This window comes from Corylus avellana, chromosome ca2 (genome assembly GCF_901000735.1).
Source record: "Corylus avellana chromosome ca2, CavTom2PMs-1.0".
NCBI classification, from domain to species: Eukaryota; Viridiplantae; Streptophyta; class Magnoliopsida; order Fagales; family Betulaceae; genus Corylus; species Corylus avellana.
The window spans coordinates 1,037,508-1,056,692 of record NC_081542.1 but is presented as its reverse complement, the minus strand read 5'-3'; the positions used below and the strand labels follow the sequence as shown (position 1 = coordinate 1,056,692).

Here is a 19,185-nt window from a genome sequence, read left to right as displayed (position 1 = left end):
TGCTTTTTTGCATGCTCCCGCCATCTCCTCTCTCTTTGATTTTTTGATTTTTTTTTTAAAAAATTTAAAATTTTATTTTTTAAAATCAAGATGTTAAAGAGAGAAGATGGTGGAGAGATGGGTGGGGGAATGCATTGTAGCAAACCTCTTTCACCCCTAGTTGCATTGTATCTCCAAACTATCATTGAGCTTGCAATATCTCCCATTTTATGAAGAGAAAAAGATAAAAATATCCCCAACAAAAAATTCTTATTTTTTCTAAATTTGTTACCAGGAATATTTTGTCATTTTTACATAAAAGGGAGATATTGCAAGTCTAATAATGGTTTGAGGGACATTGCAATAATTTAAGAAAAAATTGCAAATTACTTTATAGTTTAAAGGGGATAATTAAAAATGATATGACCAATAATAGTTAAATATTTATACGAGTATCATGAGGGGGCTAAAAAAAGACAAAAGCCCGACCACTCCAGGAGGCTACAAAAGCAGCAAGAAAGCTCCACACATGTGAACCGTTCATAACGCTTATCATGATGACTGGCATTCGCGATTCGCATCAGGTAGTCTTGCTTTTCTCTTCTTGAAAGCTGAGACTATAAGAAACGCAGCCGTTCGAGCAGCCGCCCCCACAATAGACAGCTTTCTCTCTCTCTCTCTCTCTTTCTTTTTGCTTTCTAGTTTCTTTATATCACTGCCACCGCTTTCTCTCCATTTCTCTCTTATGGTTGCTAGACTGAGACTGTAGAGGCCGTGTAGCTCTGCTTCTCATGGCTTGCCTGAGCGATGAGAGCTGGGTTACTCTTCCCAAAATGCTCTCGGAGCGCCTTTCTCTTAGTGGGGACCGGGATGAGGAGGAAAAGAAGAGCTTTGTTGATTCCAAGACTACCCAGTACCGGTTAGAGAAGGTTTTCCCGCTTTATGCAATGGGGATTTCGAGGCCTGACTCGGACTCTGTTTTGTCCGCTGGCAATTTGGGTGACCCGGTTTCTGACCCTATTTGGGACGCTGTGACAGAGGAGGCAAAGTTGGAGGTACACACTACTACTCCAATACTTCTATGAAAATTTCTTATTATTTTTTCCTTTGTTGGATTGTGAGTGATGGGTTTTCAATGTTTAAGAAATTGGATGTTTAGTTTTTTTATTTTTTTTATTGGTTGTTGTGTAGGATTGATGTTACTTAGAAACTAACTTTGATGGGTACAGGAAGTGTCTTTTTAAGGTTGTCAGTTGGTTATGCATATGTTTGACTTTGTCTTGGGATGACTTCAGGTTGAGTTTTATGGTACTTATATATATAACCGAACCATGGGTAGTGAAATTTCATGTATTGGGGTAATAGCAGTGGCTTTCAGTGCATTTAATAATGGGTAGTGTGAAAATTGAAATCTTACTTATCAGGGTCAACTTATTTGGTGCCTAGTCAGATTATGGAAACACATACAAGCATATAAATAATTTGGATTTGGAACAGTGTTTTGTTTAATCCATCCTCCTATGTTCGTCGCCACACATAATTGCAGGCAGAAAAGGAGCCGATTTTGAGTAGCTTCTTGTATGCCAGTATATTGTCACATGATTGCTTAGAGCAAGCCTTGGGGTTTGTTCTTGCCAATCGACTGCAGAATCCTACACTCTTGGCGACCCAACTGATGGATATATTCTGTAATGTGATATTGCATGACACAGGCATTCAACGTTCGATCCGCCTAGATATGCAGGTAAATCGGTGTTCCAAAGAGTATGAGTGATCTTTGTTATGGAATAGCCAAATACGTGTTAATGTTTGGAAATCTTCTTTCTACAGGCATTTAAAGACCGGGATCCTGCTTGTTTGTCATATTGCTCAGTTCTGTTGTATCTTAAGGTACTTTTGGCAAAAACCTTTTTATTTTGTTGTTGCCATATATATATTGATCTTGGTTGTAAGACTATGTTAATGACAAAAGGTAGTTAATTATTTATGCTTTGTGATATAAAGAAAAGAAACATTACATGATCAGAATTAAAATATAATATGGTCCCCACCTTCCCTCCACCCCAAAAATGAATAGATAATTTGGCAACTACTGTTTCAATGCGATCAATTATGATGATGTGCCTTGTCAAATTCATATGATTGGTTGTTGGTAAGTTGTTCCATTAGTAACCAAGAAAAAGGGTAATCTGTTTCAATAGGCTGTCCATATCATCAGTTAGCTTGTGTTTTAGATGGATGGATGTGTGTTTAAACATCATTTTAGTTTGACTGTTTCACTCAAAATTGTTTCTCAGAAAGTGGGTGGACGTGGTAGCCATCATTCTCTCTCCCACTCCCTCCAAAAATAAATAAAAAACCAAAGTGCATCCTTGACGTTGTGAGCCATGCTTTATTGCAGGGATATCATTCTTTGCAAGTGTATCGAGTAGCACATGCATTGTGGAGCCAAGGACGCAAAGTATTGGCCTTGGCATTACAAAGCCGAATCAGTGAGGTAGTTTTATACTTTCTTGTATAATCCTTGACAAGTTCTTTATCAACAAAAAAGTGGAAAGGATGATCCCTGAAGAGCATAACTACCTCTCTCCCTCTTTGTTTTCTATCACCACTTAATTGTCAACCGTTTTTTCTCCTCAGGTTTTTGGAGTGGACATACATCCAGGTATGCTCATTTGTAGTTGTTACAGTTTCTATTCTAATTCTCTAAACCTTCCGATATTGAGGCGGGCAAGAACAAGACTGGTATTATTTAAATGTAAAGGGATGTTAAGGTTTTGGACACGTTGTTGAATATGGCTTAGATATATTTTTGGAAACATATTTGTGTTATTGTTTCCACCAAAAATTTTGATGAAAAGATATGGTGGATATTGACTACTTGAAGGTTTATGTACAAAACTTGATTCTTCTGCAGAAAGATGGTTGTTAACTAGAGAATTTACATCTATTTGAGATAATGAAGGTCATTTCTCTATTTTTTTTTATGATTCTGTACAGCTGCAAAAATTGGAGAGGGAATATTATTGGATCATGGAACAGGTGTGGTTATTGGTGAAACTGCAGTTGTAGGAAACAGAGTTTCATTGATGCATGTAAGTCAATTTCAATCTCTGTTGTGTTCCCATTATTTGATGGATGGGTTGTTTAGTTATCATTGTTTCAAGCCGCCAAATACTTTGAAACACATTACTAGATTTTCTTTTTCTACTTGTTTCGTTTGTTTGTTTGTTTAATTTCTAAACAATTATTTCATCAGAACTTCTGGGTGAGAATTGGAACATAAAAGAAGGTAAATAAGCTTTAATTTTTCACATATAGAAATGTCTTCTTTGGGTGACTTCTTTAGTATATTGAAGCTTGAAATGAATAATGAAGACTTTGTAGGTGCTGTTAGGTGTTTTGCTGATACTGTTTTGACAGTATTTTTGTTGCTTTCAGCTTTAGCTGCGGTGTTTCTGTATTGTGTTGTGTGTTAATAAAGTTCTTATTCATAATAATAATAAAAAAGAGTAATGAAGACTTTCTGATAATACTGTTGATAATTAAGAAGTTCTAAATTTGGAGTTTTTTTTTTTTTGTTTGGTTATGAAATCATGGCCATTATGTTGGTTTTGTCAAGAAAATATGAGAATTTCTTTATCAGGGGAAATGTCAGAAATTTCAAAATCCCCAAAATTTTTACTTTGTTCGTATTAAATTGCATTCTTTGAATTTCCTGAGTTACTTTAAATTTCATTTTGCATCTAAATTCTAGCAGAAAATCAAATTAGTCTTCGTCATATCATTGTATCTTCATATGTCTTTGTATATACTTTGGAAATTGCATTTCCAGATTATGTTATGATTATTGCAGAAAAATGTTTTGACAGGGTGTGACTTTAGGAGGAACAGGGAAAGAAGTCGGAGATCGTCATCCAAAAGTAGGTGAAGGTGCACTAATTGGAGCCAGTGTAACTATACTTGGGAATATAAAAATAGGTAAAGGTGCAATGGTAGCTGCTGGTTCCCTTGTGTTAAAAGACATCCCTCCGCACAGGTAGAAAGTCATTTCTCATTTTCGGCACGTCATTTTTGTAATCATTCTATTTTCATGTCATTAGTTTTGAAATAATAGTTAAGGGACATTCCTCTTCTTTTTTGGTTCACAAGCATGGTGGCAGGCATACCAGCAAAAGTGATAGGATATGTAGCTGAGCAAGATCCATCATTGACAATGAAGCATGGTATGTAGTGTATATGAATAAAGCCTACAAATAAGGCTTTTTTATATTTTTTATTATTCCTTTTAGCCTGGAACTTGCATTCATTTTCTGCATTTAATCAGAGAACAAGGATCTATCACATGAAAAACATAGAAATCTTTATCAAGGCATTAGATTGGTACAACAAAAAGGTCGCCCGGGCAAAAGGTGGACTTCATAGTATTCCTAATTTCTCTATAGCAATTTAGGATGAGAAACTGACCACTGGATCTATTTTTGAACCACATCAAGCTTGAGTTCAAATATCCAGATTTTATGACCTTGAATTTTTCTAAAATTAATCTTTTTTGTTCTCAAATTTAGCAGATTAGCTATAAACTTTTTGGTAAGTACCTCTCTCATATCATTCATTATCATGCTTGTTGCTCTGTGCAGATGCTACCAAAGAATTTTTCCAACATGTGGCTGTTAATTCTAAAGATGGAAGATCAACTGGTTAGCGCTTCGCATCGTCTTTTCTTGGTTCAGAAACTTTAAAAATCAATCAAATCATAGACTTTGCTTTTTCCATGTGTTCTCTGAGCTCTGTTGGTTTTATGATATAAGTCTTGGAATCTCAATAGGAGTATGCAACTGTTAATTTCAGGAGCTCAGGATCGTGAAAAGAAATGATCAAGGCACCTAAGAGATGCGGCTATTGTCAAGGCTCAAATCTCCTCTGCCAATGCCAATCCAAAAGCAATTCATTTGACTCTTGTGGGAAAATGGTTGTCATATTCAGGATGTTAAATTCAACAAAAACATTGAAATATTTTTCCAGGGTAGCTGTGGAATGTCATTAGTCATTTATTATCCCTTGTAATCTATGCTGGCATATTGCAAAATTCAACAGATCTTAAAATGAATCTTGTTCTGTTTCATAAAAAGACTTGTCATGTCCCAAACCCCACAAGGGCATTGTGTATGTTTTAACCATCCATTATGACAAACTTATATAAAAGAGAGTAATGTCATAAACCATATTTTTATCCTATTATGTTGATGTGACAAAGTAAATTTATATTTGTTAAAAAAAAAAAAAAAATTAAGGGCAAATTTGTAGTATCATGTCAACAGAGTGATAGTGGGATAAAAGTGTGGCTCGTACCATTACTATATATAAAATGCATTTTCAAATACTGAATACTCTCCATTATGGTAAATGATCAATCATTTGCTTTGTCAAAATCTTCCAAAAGTAAGTTGGAATGGTGTGAACTTCCACAAGATACCTATAAGAAGCAAATTGAGGTCCCTGCTTGCAATTCTATTGATTCAGGATGTTCATTCAAAATGAATGGTCTAGATTGAGCCATGTTAGCAATAAAGTAATAAAACAAAACAAAAAAGATTAAAGGATGAAGGATTGGTCGGCCACCTTGAACTTGGTTCACACTAACATAAAATCAACCCACCAAAAGGTGAGGAGGCAATCGGCCTACTCCAACCACACCTTTGAAGGGCCGACCATCTCTTTAAGAGTGAGGAAATGGTCAGCAACTCTCTTATTATTAGCCATCCATTAGCTTATTTAATTTTTTTTTTTTTCATTATTTTATTATTGGTAGACTCTCAATTGTAGGGGATTTTAATGCATACCTATAAACATGGCATGTCATGAATATAATGGCTTTTTAAATCAGATTCTGTGAAAACAAAGATGATATGCTCCATGGTCAAGCTTAATAATTGCACTTTATGAATTGTTGTGAACCAGAATCCTCAAAAAGAACATTCGGATCTTTTTTGTGGTGGGGATGAAGGTGACCAAGCACTGAAGGGATCCAAATTGGCTTTGATAATTGACCAACTGGGTCCTCCTGAATTATGATTTTTTTTTTTCTTTTTCTGACTTGCTACTTGGCCATTCACTTGCAAAATGCAATTTGTTAAATTATCAATTATTTTAAAATTTTAAGTTGATAAAAATAAGAAATTTAATTGTTTAATTAATAATAAAAATAAGAAATTTCTGAGGCAAGGAATCAGTCAGAAATGGAGTAAACTAAATCTTATTCTATTGTTAATAATAATAATAATAATAATAATAATAAATCTATACTCAGAATATGATTATTTTAAGACAAATATAAGTCACAAAATTAAGGAATTACAAAGGATGTTTATCACTTTCAAAAGAAGAAAGCAGAGAGTTATGGAGGAAAAAAGGATTTGGAGGACAATTTTTTTTCCAAACTGAGTTGGAGAATCAACTTAAAGTCTATTAAAATGACATACATCTTTAGCAAAATGTGAATCATTTCAATATGAAATAGGGTTCGGAAAATGACATTTTTTAAAAAAAAATTGGGTTGGAGGATCAATTCAATTTACTAAACTGACGTATATCTTTAAAGTATGTGATTCTTACGTGTATTTTTAATGAGTTAACTAAGCATGTGATTTATATGCCTTAAAAATTTATTATGAGAATCACCATGCTAGGACAAATCTCAATCTAATAAACTAATTGAGAGAATCTTTTCAAGCCAATTTAAAGGAAAATTGTTGTCCTTTAAAGAAAGGAAAATGCTAGGTGTTCTTCTAGTGTTCTCCTTGTGTCCTCCTAACTGAGATGTGGCTTTTAAAATTATTGTTGAATTTGAGATTATCATTGTTGACTTTTAATCTATTAGTGATTTTAAAAGTCACATCATAATTAAGAGGATTCCAAGAGAACACTAAAAAAACATCTAACATTTTCCTTAAAAAAAAGATACGACTGAATCCAACTTGGACCATGACAGAATCCACTATTTAATGCAAGAAATAGTGGGCCAAAATTTTTTGGATGACTATAGTGGCCCAAAATTGGGCTCCCAAAATACCAATTGCAAAGAAGTGTCGGCCTAGTTGCCCTCGTTGGCCCAAAAAGTTTAAAATTACTGAAGCACCCTGGTCAAAGCGAAGTATTCCATTATGGACTTCATATGGCGGAGTCGGAGCCGTCTCTAAGCCATGGTTCCCTGTTAGAGAAACACAGCAAAAACGACACCGTTTCCAAGCTCGCTTGCCCTTGCTAGCGTGAGAATTTAGATCCAACCAAACATCGGCGATTTCAGCAACTGGAAACGCTTAGCTCTCAGCCTGAATTGAATCGCCGGTGTTTGGGTTCATAGAAGGTACCGTCATTGCGAAACCTTTAAATATACCTCTCGATTTGGCCAATTCCCGTTACAATTTCCGAAAATTGTACTATCATTAGCATTTTACATATATTGTCGTTTCAAATCAAATGATTCGTGTTCTGAACCTGAAATCTGATGGATTTTCAAGCTGTCCTAAGATTCAGTTATAATGAGATCCACTTAATTGTTGTTATTTTTAGTAGCATAGTGTACTAAGGGAAATGGAATATAGTGGGTCAATTTGCTCAATTCAGTAGCAGAACTAAGCAATGCCTTCAATAAGCATGTGGAATTTCATTGCATTATCTGTGGACGCATATGGCATATGATGATGCTTTCGATAAATTGTAGATAATGAGAGAGAGAGAAATTGAAATCCTGGTTGTGTTATGAGTTTCTGAATTTGAATTTCTACTGTTATCAGTTGGAAAGGGTGAAAATGAAGCATTATGCTTAGGCTGGTTACCCGTCTACTTGCTTCCAACTCATGATAATTCTAATATGAGATATTGTGTTCTTTAATAAGGTCCACGATTGATTAAGTACTTTTCTGGGCTTGTTTGGATTGCATTACTTCAATGGGATCTAGCTAGTAATGATTTATATTTTCAAGGGACCATCTTGCATTGGTTTGTATATCATCAATGTTTATCTCCTTTCATAAGCAGTATAATGTGTATGTGATATGTTGCAGCTGATGTGGACAGGAGTGAAATTGAAAAGTGAAAAGATGGCAGCCGAAGGAGGTCATATGGCTGGAGTGTTGGAAATTCATACAGAAGATGCTTTAAAACCTGAGAAACAGTTGTCCGACACAAATTACATGAGCAATGGAAATATTGCCGTGGAAAATGGGTTGTCTGATGTTTACCCGTGTTCGGATGATAGCTATGATCAGTTGGTTCAAATGGTTACTGAACTAAAATTTCAGAATGAATTCTTGAAGTGTCAATTTGAGGGTTTGAAAAATCTTCAATTGGAAGAGAGTGTATCTAACCAACAAACAACAGCAAGTGAGACAGATGGTGGGGAGTCTGAAGATGTGAAAGAACTTCGTGAAAGGATAGAATCTTTGGAGAAAGAGCTTCTGGAGGAAAAACAGACAAGGGGTGCAGCAGAAGAGGCTTTGAAGCATCTTACATCGGCATACTCAGAGGCAGATGCAAAAGCCCAAGAGCTCTCTGCAAAGCTTGCTGAAGGTCAGGTTTTATCTGTTTGCTTTTTAAGTATTTCATCTATGATAAGACTTGTTAAATATATTTGTTGTCAAGTGGTGGTGCGGATGTACTTGTACAAGTTTGTTTGTACTTGTATCCGGCCTCTATTAAAAAAAAATTCAATTGATAAAATGGATTCTCGTCATTAAATGTTTAGATACTGGTTCTGCTTCTAAAAAATGATCATTTAGAGCTGGAGATTGGAGACTTAGGATTGGTTTTCCTTGTCCGCATCTCAAGAAAATTTGTAATTGCACATTCACTAAAGTCTCAGAGTCTTACCTCTATAGAACATTTCTTAGTCTGAATGCATAGCATGGTTTCTTTGCGTAGCTGAACAGAAGTTGGATCAAGAAATAAAAGAGCGTGAAGAGAAGTACTCTGAACTTGACTCAAAATTTAACAGGCTTCACAAACGAGCAAAACAACGCATACAGGATGTTCAAAAGGTACGTGGTCTTTGACTTCTTTCTGCCTTAGCTTGCTATTTTATGATTCTGTTTACCTTGCTATTTTTTAAAATGAATTTTTAATGACCCACATGTTATTGAATGTTAAAATTCCAAGTCAGTTATTTGGTTGTCTTTTTTTTTTTTCACAAATTTGGGATGCGTGCATGTTCAGACCGATCATCTTTGGGAAACTTTTAGTTAAGCCCATCCTTAAAAAAAAACTCTACTATGACCTTGCTCTTGAAACAGCATCTTCTTGGGGACTATATGTTTTCTGTGATATTTTAACATTACTCATGTTATTTTGGTATCAAGGTTAAGTGTCTTATCTAAATTCCAAAAGTTTCTACAGAAATGGTGCCATTATTTGGTTATGGGCAATATTTACTGGCATAAAATGTTATTGAGGTTTAGCCTGTGTAAGATTTAGTTTTGTGAAAGTATTTCTCTTTGGCCTGGAATACTTTTCTAGTAAATATTTCATTAAAATAGATAGACCCCAAGAAACTGATATAAAGGATTAAGAGTTCATGCATTTATTTTAATTGGTACTGTAGGCAATTTTTGGAGGAGTGACATAATGGCTGCTACAAAACATTTGGTCTGAAACTGATAGTTGTCACCGAGTTGCCTCTACATGAAAAGAATGAACAATTAACTTGGTCAAGGGCCAAATATAATGCTGGATATATTTTACATTAAATTTTATATTCCACTTCTTTTATGTTGTTAGCCTTTTATTTAAAAAATAGTCATGTTTGCTCTGAAATCAAGTTCAGATGTTACTTGATTTGTCATTTTCAGGAAAAAGATGATCTTGAGGCCCGGTTTCGTGAACTGAGTGAAACTGCTGAGCGAGCATCGTCCCAACAGTCAGCGTTGCAGCAAGAGCTGGAGCGGACACGGCAACAAGCAAATGATGCATTAAAAGCAATGGATGCTGAGAGGCAACAATTAAGGAGTACAAACAATAAGTAAAATCTCTAATTAACTGTTTATTTGAGTTGAGAAACTTGTGTATCTTTTTGTCGACATGTGAGACGTGTGTGGGATGGGACAAACAATAGTATCATTGGTTTAGGCAACATTGAGGATTTAAATTTTTCTGTTTACTGTCCTGTTTTCATTCTTTTCATAATTGTAACTTTGTCCTTGAAATCTAGACTCCGAGACACCATCGAGGAATTGCGACGATCATTGCAACCAAAAGAGAGCGCTCTTGAGGCTTTGCAACAGTCGCTATTGGAGAAGGACCAGGTATGCATATCATTGAAAAGGATGAAATTTGGCTTCCAAAACTTTGCTTTTCCTGGATATAGAACCCCCTTCATTTTCATGTGTGTTTATGCATGTGGAAGAATCTACCATATATATGTCTTTGTTTATGGTTGTTTGTATGTATACTTTGGTTACTATTCTTGTTTTGTCCAGATAATGGATGCTCTGAGGGTATATTTTCAGTTTAATTTTTGAAATGTACAAGCATTTTATACCGCCTCACTATTAAGTTTTAATTTTTACTACATCAATTATTTGATCAAGTGTAAAATTCTTGGTGACTTCATTAGCAAACTTCTGATGATGACAATTAAATCACAGTAACGTAACAAGTTATTTTGACGAATTATTATTACTGGGCTCTTCCTTGTTGAAATTTTTCTAGCATCATTATGCCTTTACTGTTGCAGTTACAAAAAAAAATTGATGTCTTAACTTGCTTATGCCCTAGATGTTGGAAGACATGCGGGGATTATTACAAGCTGCAGATGAAAAAAGGCAAGCTTCACTAGCTGAGCTCTCCGCTAAACATCAGAAGGTAAATTTTCATTAAGATGGTTCAAATGTGGTTCCTAAATTTAACATTAAGAACTTTTGTGGTTTTTCACACAGCTGTGTTATGCAAGTTGTAGTGCTCTAGCTTCAGAACTATCTCTGTTTTTTTCAGAATTTGGAGAGTTTGGAAGCCCAACTTGCTGATGCATTATCTGATAGAAGCAAAGCAACCGAAACTATTTCTTCACTACAGGTAAGAGTTATTCATATGAGGTTCATTCTTTTATATGCTCTAGTGTAAATGGCCCCTTCTCCCCTCGTAAGAACAGGGTGGAGGCTGAGGTTGTGGTTGTTTTCTTGTTCCAACTTTCTTGGTTAACTTCTAGGGATGCAACAACACTCAACTAATTAAGATGACACTTTTCCAGTTTTTTAAATGAATAGATTTTCTAAACAAAGTGTTGGGAGTTTAACATTATTAATGTGTGTGTGTGTGTGTGTGTGTGTGTGTGTGTGTAAGGGCATGAATAATTGCTTTTAGAGTAAGGAAATAATATAGGGCACTGCTGCATTTTGAATCTTAACCTTTTTATTTTTAGAGTCAATTGCTTATTTTTATAGCCTAATGGTACTGTATGACTTAGAAATTTTCTCGTGATGAGTTGGACTAAGGATTGGAAATATATTGCCAGGTGCTAGTTGCAGAGAAAGAGTCTAAGATTGCAGAGATGGATGCTGCTTCAACTGGTGAAGCAGCTCGGCTTAGAGCTTCTATGGAAACTGTAAAGGGAGAGCTTGCTCACCTGAAACATGAGCATGTATGAGTCAAACATTAAGAATGAGTACAATTTTTATCTTCAATTGCATGAAAGGTCTTTGAGACGTGTATATTAGTAATTGAGAGATGATCACAAGTTTTGGCTTTCAATTTGTGCTTCTTTAAGAAGGGGTGGGCTTCCATTAAAATGAAAGGAATCAGAAGAAAAGAGTTGTATACTTGACAATTTATTTCGGGATAAAACTTTGTGGATTGTATTGTGACCTTCTCATTTATATAGCTAGTTACATGCTTATGTATTTTCATTTCTATACTCATATGTAATGCATCAGGAGAAAGAAAAGGAGAGCTGGGAAGCTGCCTCCCGGGCACTTAAAACTAAACTGGAAATTTCCGAGAGTAATTGCATACGCGCAGAAATTGAAGCAGCTAAAATGAGAAGTATATTTGCATCCATTATTGAAATTTTGTCAAATTACATATATATGTGAAAATGATATTCATTCTTTTCTTATTTGGCAGGTCAGCTAGAATCTGAGGTGTCTGTACAAGCCCGGATGCTAAATACTAGAGATGCTGAGTTAGTGGCTGCCAAGGAGGAGGTGTCAAATTATTCTTACTTCCATCTGTGATTTCTGAAAATCATTCTATATAGCCCCTGATGTTTCAGTGTTTTTGCTATCATACCTTCAAAGTTTAAAAATTTACAATGTTACCTGCTAACTTCTGGAAAGAGCTCATAGTGAGAAAACAATCTTGGTAGCATTTTTGTATCATAATCTCCTGTTCCAGAGGATAGTATTCATCCATCTTGTTGATGTTGTGCTTTAACAGAAGGGGAATAAGTGTTGATGCATTATGAATATTGCTCTACGTCATTTATATCTTAGAGCTAATTGCTTGCATATTCAAATTTGTTTGCTTCTGCCTGAAAGCATTTGTTTCCAACTTTGGTCTAAAAATATTATAGAAACTAGTCTCGTTTACTCAGGCCTTGAAACACTGATACCTGACCGTCCCCCTTAACTATAGTGGTGATGGCCTTTTGACTTCTATTGTTATTAGGAGTTGGCAATGGAAATTTTTGGAGAAAGATACTGAAAAGCACGAGGGAGAAGATTTATTTTTTTGGAGATGCTGGAACTCATCTAGGGAAATTATGCACCTATTTTCAATGGTTATCAATTAACTAATGGAATATTTGGTGGTTCATGGCTTTGTAGTTCAGTAAACCATGTACCTTTTCCCATGAGGAACATGTAATTACACTCACACACACGTGTGCCGAAGAGCATGTTCTTTGCTTATCTAACTCTGATATTACTGCTCTTTCACGCGAAGTTGCATATTTTTAATAATTTCATGTCTATTGCCTGACCTCAAATCTTCCTCTTTCTCAATATAAATTTTGCAGATCAGCCGCCTTGAAAGTGAGTTTGCTTCCTACAAGGTTCGTGCTCATGCACTTCTCCAAAAGAAGGATGCAGAGGTAGCTGCAGCTAAGGACTCTGAACAACTTAAAATTCTTGAGGAAGCACTAAAGGTACATGCTCGTAGTTTCCTTTTATCTTATAATATGAAGGAAAGACATGGGTCATTATAGATATGTTAAAACCACTGGCATTTCTTTGTCCTGTAGGAGGCTGAAAAAGAAGTATCATCTGTATCTGCAGAAAGGGATAGGGCCCTTCAAGATCTTCAGGGTGCTTTGGCTAATCATGTTAAAGAACTCAAAGAAAGGTGATTAATAATGCTGATAATGTCATGTTGGCTCTCTCTCTCTCTCTCTCTCTCTCTCTCTCATTGCTTTGTTTTATATGGAATTTGAAGTAAACTAGTAGAGTTGAGCGCAGTTTCTGTATTTTATATGGGAAATTTTCCTTAGTTTATCTGTTGATAATTCTTGTATAAAATTATTTTACAAAGCATCAGGTAAATGAGCAGCACATGATGTGTGTGAAAAGGACATGCTGGTTTATGCTAATCAGGCTGTTATTATTATTATTATAATTGTGATTAGAACACCTATTCATTAATATGTTATATTTGTTTTTGTTTTGAAGCTCCCTCATTTGAAATTCTAAGTTACCAGTATTTGTTGCAATAAAATGTATTGACTTTCGGAGAAGTGCAAATAACTCTTCTTTGACTCTTCAATTCAACATTTATTCCAGAGATTTGCTCCTTGACAATGCCGAGCAGCAGATTAAGAGCTTAGAAGTGAAGTTTGTTTCTGCTAATGCTAGCCACCAATCAGATAAGGAAGCATGGGAAATGAACCTCCAAAATTTAGAAGAAACATGGCGAAGTAAGACATCCATGCTAAGTCAAATAATGATGATTCTTACTTTCTTTTCCTGCGTCTTTGTCCAATCCATAGATGCATATCAATTGAGCATTTTTATAAGGTTACATTAATAATTTTACAGTCAGATGCGAGGCACTACAGGCTCAAAATGAAGCATCCTCTGGCCAGGATATACAAAAAGAACTAGATGAACTCAAACTACGTTATAAAAGATTGAAGGTACCTTGTATCTTGTTGTTTGGGGCTTGGGTTAATTGTTAGCATGATCTTGTGTTAATTGGATGCTTAACCTTGTAGGAAGAGCACGATTCATTTCGTGATCTTGCTGATAGAATGATTGAGGAGAAGGACAAAGAAATCTCTAAACTTCTTGATGATAATAAGAATCTTCATCGATCTATGGAATCAAGACCAACTGTATGTTCCTTCTTTTGTGTTCTTCAATATTTGTAAAATTTCACCTGATACTTATACTTTCCCATGACATGGTTTTCTATATTTCCAGTCCTTTCTCTGACATGGTGATTAATAATCTCAGGTTGATCACAATAATAATTACGACGCAGGTATGAAGCCATTCTTGGTACCACTTGTTGGCATCTGTATTAGTTAGATAAAAGTTGAAAGCTTTTCTGGATAGCAAACTAAACTGTTGGTTGGCTGCTGAGGTCCTAACGTATCCTTTTTCTCAAACTGGTATTATCAGCCACGCAAAAGCAGGATGCACAGAATTTGAGCACTTCTGCAGCAGAACAGCAGATTCTGGTATAAACACATCTTCTCTCGAAAATTCCATTCTCATGTAAAAATGTACTTTGTGGAGTCTCCAAAGGCATTTAGTTACAATAGCTTTAGCAGGTAGCCACTCATTTATTGACAACAGTTTTAGCAGGTAGCCACTTATGTCATAGAGAAGGACAGATTTATGTGCCTGAATAAATGAGCTGGTGTAGATAAAAACCCACACTAACTGGAAACTTTTTATTTTTCTCCAATTTGTATGCCAATCTTGTGCTCCTGATATTTCCCCTCAAACCTCTCTTGCTTCTACCTAGGCTTGCTTTATATCTTTATGAACTTTTGTATGTGTCAGTTAATTGAAGTTTTTGTGGATAATGTTCAAGGACCCATTAGTTATACTCTGAAGAATGATGGGTATCCCTGTAGCCTTTATTGTTCAACATGTTAGTGCCAGTTCACTTTTTCAATGGAGATAGACAATTCACGTTGAGACTCCTCTCATTTACGCAAAGTTTTCTTTAATACGAGGGGATGCTTGATAATTGGTATATCTTTGAAATAATTTGTCTCGTGCATTGCATGCGAGTAGAAGGTTGAGGAACCATCCAAATGTTTGGGTGATGATTTTTCCTTTGAAACTCAGATTTTAGCAAGGCAGCAAGCTCAGAGAGAGGAAGAGCTAGCACAGTCGCAAAGGCACATTTTAGCACTTCAAGTATGTCATATGAAGTCTAAATATCAAATTCTTTTTTCCCCCCAGTTCAGTTTCTGATTTTTGTTTCAATTCAGGAGGAAATTGAGGAGCTTGAACGTGAGAATCGTCTCCATAGCCAACAGGTGTACAGTTGTCTGAACTTTTGCATATTTCAATTGTTTGTTCACTTAATGTTAAAAGCGAAGAAATGCTGGCTATCAGGAAACATTTCCATGAAAATGTTAGGTTGATGAATGACCATTGAATTGAATGTTTATGAATATGTGTGTGGTGGTGTACTAAGATTATTCACCCATGTGCCACAAAACCAAGGACTACTCGTATATGAAGTGTTTTCATTCAATTGCATTCTGCTTTTTTTGTAGGAAGTGGGGGGAGGGGGATGAGGGCTTACCTTAGTACATCAGATTATTTATTAGTTTATAATACAATTTTGAACATAATAAGTGCAGGAAGCCATGCTGAAGACCGAGCTTCGCAATATGGAAAGAGCACAGAAGAGGGAAGGGGTAGATATGACGTATTTGAAAAATGTTGTCTTAAAGCTTCTTGAAACAGGTAATATCTACAAAAGAGTAGCTGTTACAATCGCAAAACTAATTGTTGAAGTCTACTCCCTTTTCTTGATGAAGTATCTAGATATTAATGATATCAGAAAACTTTGGTTCTTATAATTATCATGACATTTTAACAAAACAGGTGAAGTGGAGGCTCTATTACCCGTGATTGGGATGCTTCTTCAATTTAGTCCTCAAGAGGTAAAACTCCAGTTTTTACTTGATGCTGCATTTTTATTGGGTATTCAGATTTAAGTCATGGTCTCCATCTTTATTGTGGATATTGAAACAAGTTATGGTAAGCTGATGACCTTAACATTGCATATGGATACTTGTCTAGCATGCGAAGATGGTATAGCCTAGGGCCATAAAGGAGCATTACAAGTAATCAATCTGAACCTGTCATTCCACTTGGTTTCCTTGGGAGAAAACTTGACTAAAACTTCAGAAGAGCATTTAAATCAGATGAGCAAGAACTAAATGGCCAATTTGTTGACCTTTTGTAAGTCATGTATGTCATGTCTAACAGTTTCAAGTGATGATGCTGCATTGCTAGAATGTGAATCAAGTAGATATTAGAAACTGTTCTTAAAAATGTCAATGATGTTCGATACAACATCTTCAACTGCCTGTTAATTACTGCATCTTGAATGCAAATGCAGATTCTAAAGTGTCAGCAAGCATATCGCGCCTCTACAGATGTTCCACCAAACCCAGCGAGCGATACTTCAGCCTCTGCTCGCTCTCTTTTCTCAAGATTCTCATTTTCTTAACAGTGGGGTAAGTAGTCAGAGGATTATCCGCAACTGCAACTCAGCTGCAATGATGTTGTCTGCTCGCATGCAGATAGGAAAGTGCAGGTTTGGCCTCCGTAAATGTTGTATTCTTTTTGTGACACCATATTGTTGCATAATGAGGTTCTGATATTGTAAAGAACAATTAGAAGAGAGAATGACATACATCAAATATCAAGTGAGGGAGGACAAATATTTTGAGTGCTTACTTACTCTTTCTGGAAGAAGTCCTGAAGCCAGACAATTTTTTTTTGTTCGCCTCCTTTTTTCTTTCTTCTCACAGTTCAATGTTTTTCTTTCTTTTCAGAATTCAATGTAAAGTATACGTGAGAATGATATTATTGAGAAACAATGCAATTCCCAGAGAACCTAATAATACAAATGGGATAAGGACTACCCCTCTCTCTCTCTCTCCCTCTCTCTCTCTCTGCGTGCATGTATGGTATGTATAGAGTGCGAGGCGAGTGAGCAAGTGAGCTCCGTAGCCCCTCTATACTGAAATTTGGCTAGTTTAATTTGAGAAAATTCTCATCCAATTATATAAGTCTTACGAGAATGGCTTATAAATTCAAGAAAAATGTTTGGTTTCATTTTTCAACACCTCTTGTCATCTCCGTACAAGAGATGTGCAAATTCACTATTGAATTCACTAATGAATTAACGGTGGATTTTTTTTTTTTTTTTTTTTTTTTTTTTTTTAAAAAAAAAAGAACAAAAAATGTATAAGAGATCAAATATATCTCTAAATTCAGTTAGGCATAATAAATATTTATAAGGTAGAGGAAAAAAATGGTAAATAATTTAAAGGGGTTGGATCTATTTGCACCCACTTGGGTTCTGATTGATTATTCAGGTTTTGATGTGAACCTTTACATTCTTGAAGCTGTTCCACGCTTACAGGAGAGGAATTGGTCAGCAAAAGAGCTCATGAACAAAAAGTAATTCTGGCAGTTTGAAATATGCGTCACAATCCTTTTTTTTTTTTACCGTTGTGAGCGAGCCACTCACTTGTCCAAACAGGCTTAATTTGTTCAAATTACCTATTTAGACAGCGATTATGAAACTTATTAGCCAGAATAAATTTTAAACCACTCGACCGAACAATTGCCCAAATTGGTGCGGGTCTCAATCCCGAATGTTGTTGGAAGAGATTGTCCCCGTCATTCAAGGAGTGTGAAGTGTGTGAAGTACAAATGAGAAATGTCAAATGTTGTTGGGAAGAGATTGTCCTATTCTTCCTTTCTTTAGCTTATCATATGTGAACAAAAAATGAGATTATTTCACACGCTCTTGAAATACAAACAATCAAACGGTTGGAGCTATGAAGAATTTTTATTTTGTGTATTTTGTTTTCTATTTTTAAAATAAAAATATTAAGAATCAACAAAACACAACTCCCCCAAAACAATTTTTCAAAAAAAAAAAAAAAAAAAAAACTCCACCAAATCACAATTACATACTTAAGGTTTCTTTCTTTATTCTTTATTGAATCATCAAAACTCAAAACAAGATAATCCATATAAACGATTTTGCAAATCAGTAACTCATGTAACAGGAGCTTCAAGACATTACAATAATCTAAAGCCTAACACACTAAAATTTCTCTTGCTGGACATGAAGATGAACATCATCCCAGATCATTATCCTGAAATGCACTTCAATCAACAACAAACCAAGTAGCAAACAAGACCAGAAACAACAAAATTGCTATAATGTCTAAAATCATCAGGCATGCCTGGTCTGGAAATCCTTCATGAAAGCAACCAAATTCTCAACCCCGGCCAAAGGCATAGCATTGTATATAGAAGCACGCATGCCCCCAACCGACCTATGCCCCTTGAGCTGAATCATCTTCTTCTTAGCCGCCTCCTTCACAAAATCAGCCTCCAACTCCGGCTTCTCCAACGTGAACGGCACGTTCATCAACGACCTCACCGACTTCTCCACCGGGCACCTGAAAAACCCGTTGCTCTCATCGATCGCATCGTACAGAATCTTAGCCTTCTTCTCATTCTTCTTCTCCACCTCCACCAACCCACCCTGCTCCAACAAGTCCTCGAACACCAACCCACACATGTAGATACAATAACAAGGAGGAGTGTTATACAGCGAGTTGTTCTCTGCGTGGATCTTGTAGTCGAGCATGATGGGTGTGATCTCTTGGGCGTTCCCAATCAGATCTTTCCTGATGATCACAATGGTGACCCCAGATGGCCCCACGTTCTTCTGCGCCCCAGCGTATATGATCCCGAATTTCGACACGTCCACCGGCTTGGAACAGAAATTCGAAGACATATCCGCGATGAGAATACCATTCTTCGGAGTTGGGTAGTCCTTGAACTCGACCCCGTGAATTGTCTCATTGGCGCATATATGCAAATACTTGGCGTCCGGACTCTGCTCCAGCCCCTCGAAAGCCGGGATTCTCGTGTACTTCTCCGATTTGCCGGACCAGATCACCTTGGGCTTACAGAACTTCTGTGCCTCCTTGAAGGCCTT

At 36.0% G+C, this 19,185-nt stretch overlaps 2 protein-coding genes across 2 annotated transcripts in view; both read left to right on the top strand.

Moving 5' to 3' along the window:
* The first annotated feature begins 524 nt into the window (after nucleotides 1–524).
* Nucleotides 525–5,089, top strand: LOC132172650 (serine acetyltransferase 2-like). Its single transcript, XM_059584184.1, has 10 exons — nucleotides 525–1,034; nucleotides 1,526–1,723; nucleotides 1,810–1,869; nucleotides 2,381–2,476; nucleotides 2,620–2,644; nucleotides 2,980–3,074; nucleotides 3,852–4,018; nucleotides 4,132–4,205; nucleotides 4,620–4,679; nucleotides 4,831–5,089. The coding sequence occupies exons 1-10, from the start codon at nucleotides 771–773 to the stop codon at nucleotides 4,854–4,856; spliced, it is 1,065 nt and encodes a 354-aa protein (XP_059440167.1). The 5' UTR covers nucleotides 525–770; the 3' UTR covers nucleotides 4,857–5,089.
* Nucleotides 5,090–7,145: 2,056 nt separating this feature from the next.
* The window catches only part of LOC132173000 (protein GRIP), a 17,625-nt gene continuing 5,585 nt past the window's right edge, over nucleotides 7,146–19,185 (top strand). The window contains exons 1-24 of the mRNA XM_059584565.1: nucleotides 7,146–7,345; nucleotides 8,046–8,550; nucleotides 8,902–9,017; nucleotides 9,825–9,994; nucleotides 10,184–10,277; nucleotides 10,750–10,836; nucleotides 10,966–11,046; nucleotides 11,486–11,611; nucleotides 11,904–12,012; nucleotides 12,094–12,173; nucleotides 12,986–13,114; nucleotides 13,211–13,311; nucleotides 13,746–13,879; nucleotides 14,001–14,098; nucleotides 14,177–14,296; nucleotides 14,418–14,445; nucleotides 14,586–14,644; nucleotides 15,264–15,335; nucleotides 15,410–15,457; nucleotides 15,788–15,893; nucleotides 16,035–16,093; nucleotides 16,555–16,651; nucleotides 17,540–17,624; nucleotides 18,570–19,116. Coding sequence (XP_059440548.1) covers nucleotides 8,049–8,550; nucleotides 8,902–9,017; nucleotides 9,825–9,994; nucleotides 10,184–10,277; nucleotides 10,750–10,836; nucleotides 10,966–11,046; nucleotides 11,486–11,611; nucleotides 11,904–12,012; nucleotides 12,094–12,173; nucleotides 12,986–13,114; nucleotides 13,211–13,311; nucleotides 13,746–13,879; nucleotides 14,001–14,098; nucleotides 14,177–14,296; nucleotides 14,418–14,445; nucleotides 14,586–14,644; nucleotides 15,264–15,335; nucleotides 15,410–15,457; nucleotides 15,788–15,893; nucleotides 16,035–16,093; nucleotides 16,555–16,651; nucleotides 17,540–17,624; nucleotides 18,570–19,116 — 3,048 coding nt within the window. The 5' untranslated portion in view covers nucleotides 7,146–7,345; nucleotides 8,046–8,048. The remainder of the gene's footprint in view (nucleotides 7,346–8,045; nucleotides 8,551–8,901; nucleotides 9,018–9,824; nucleotides 9,995–10,183; nucleotides 10,278–10,749; nucleotides 10,837–10,965; nucleotides 11,047–11,485; nucleotides 11,612–11,903; nucleotides 12,013–12,093; nucleotides 12,174–12,985; nucleotides 13,115–13,210; nucleotides 13,312–13,745; nucleotides 13,880–14,000; nucleotides 14,099–14,176; nucleotides 14,297–14,417; nucleotides 14,446–14,585; nucleotides 14,645–15,263; nucleotides 15,336–15,409; nucleotides 15,458–15,787; nucleotides 15,894–16,034; nucleotides 16,094–16,554; nucleotides 16,652–17,539; nucleotides 17,625–18,569; nucleotides 19,117–19,185) is intronic.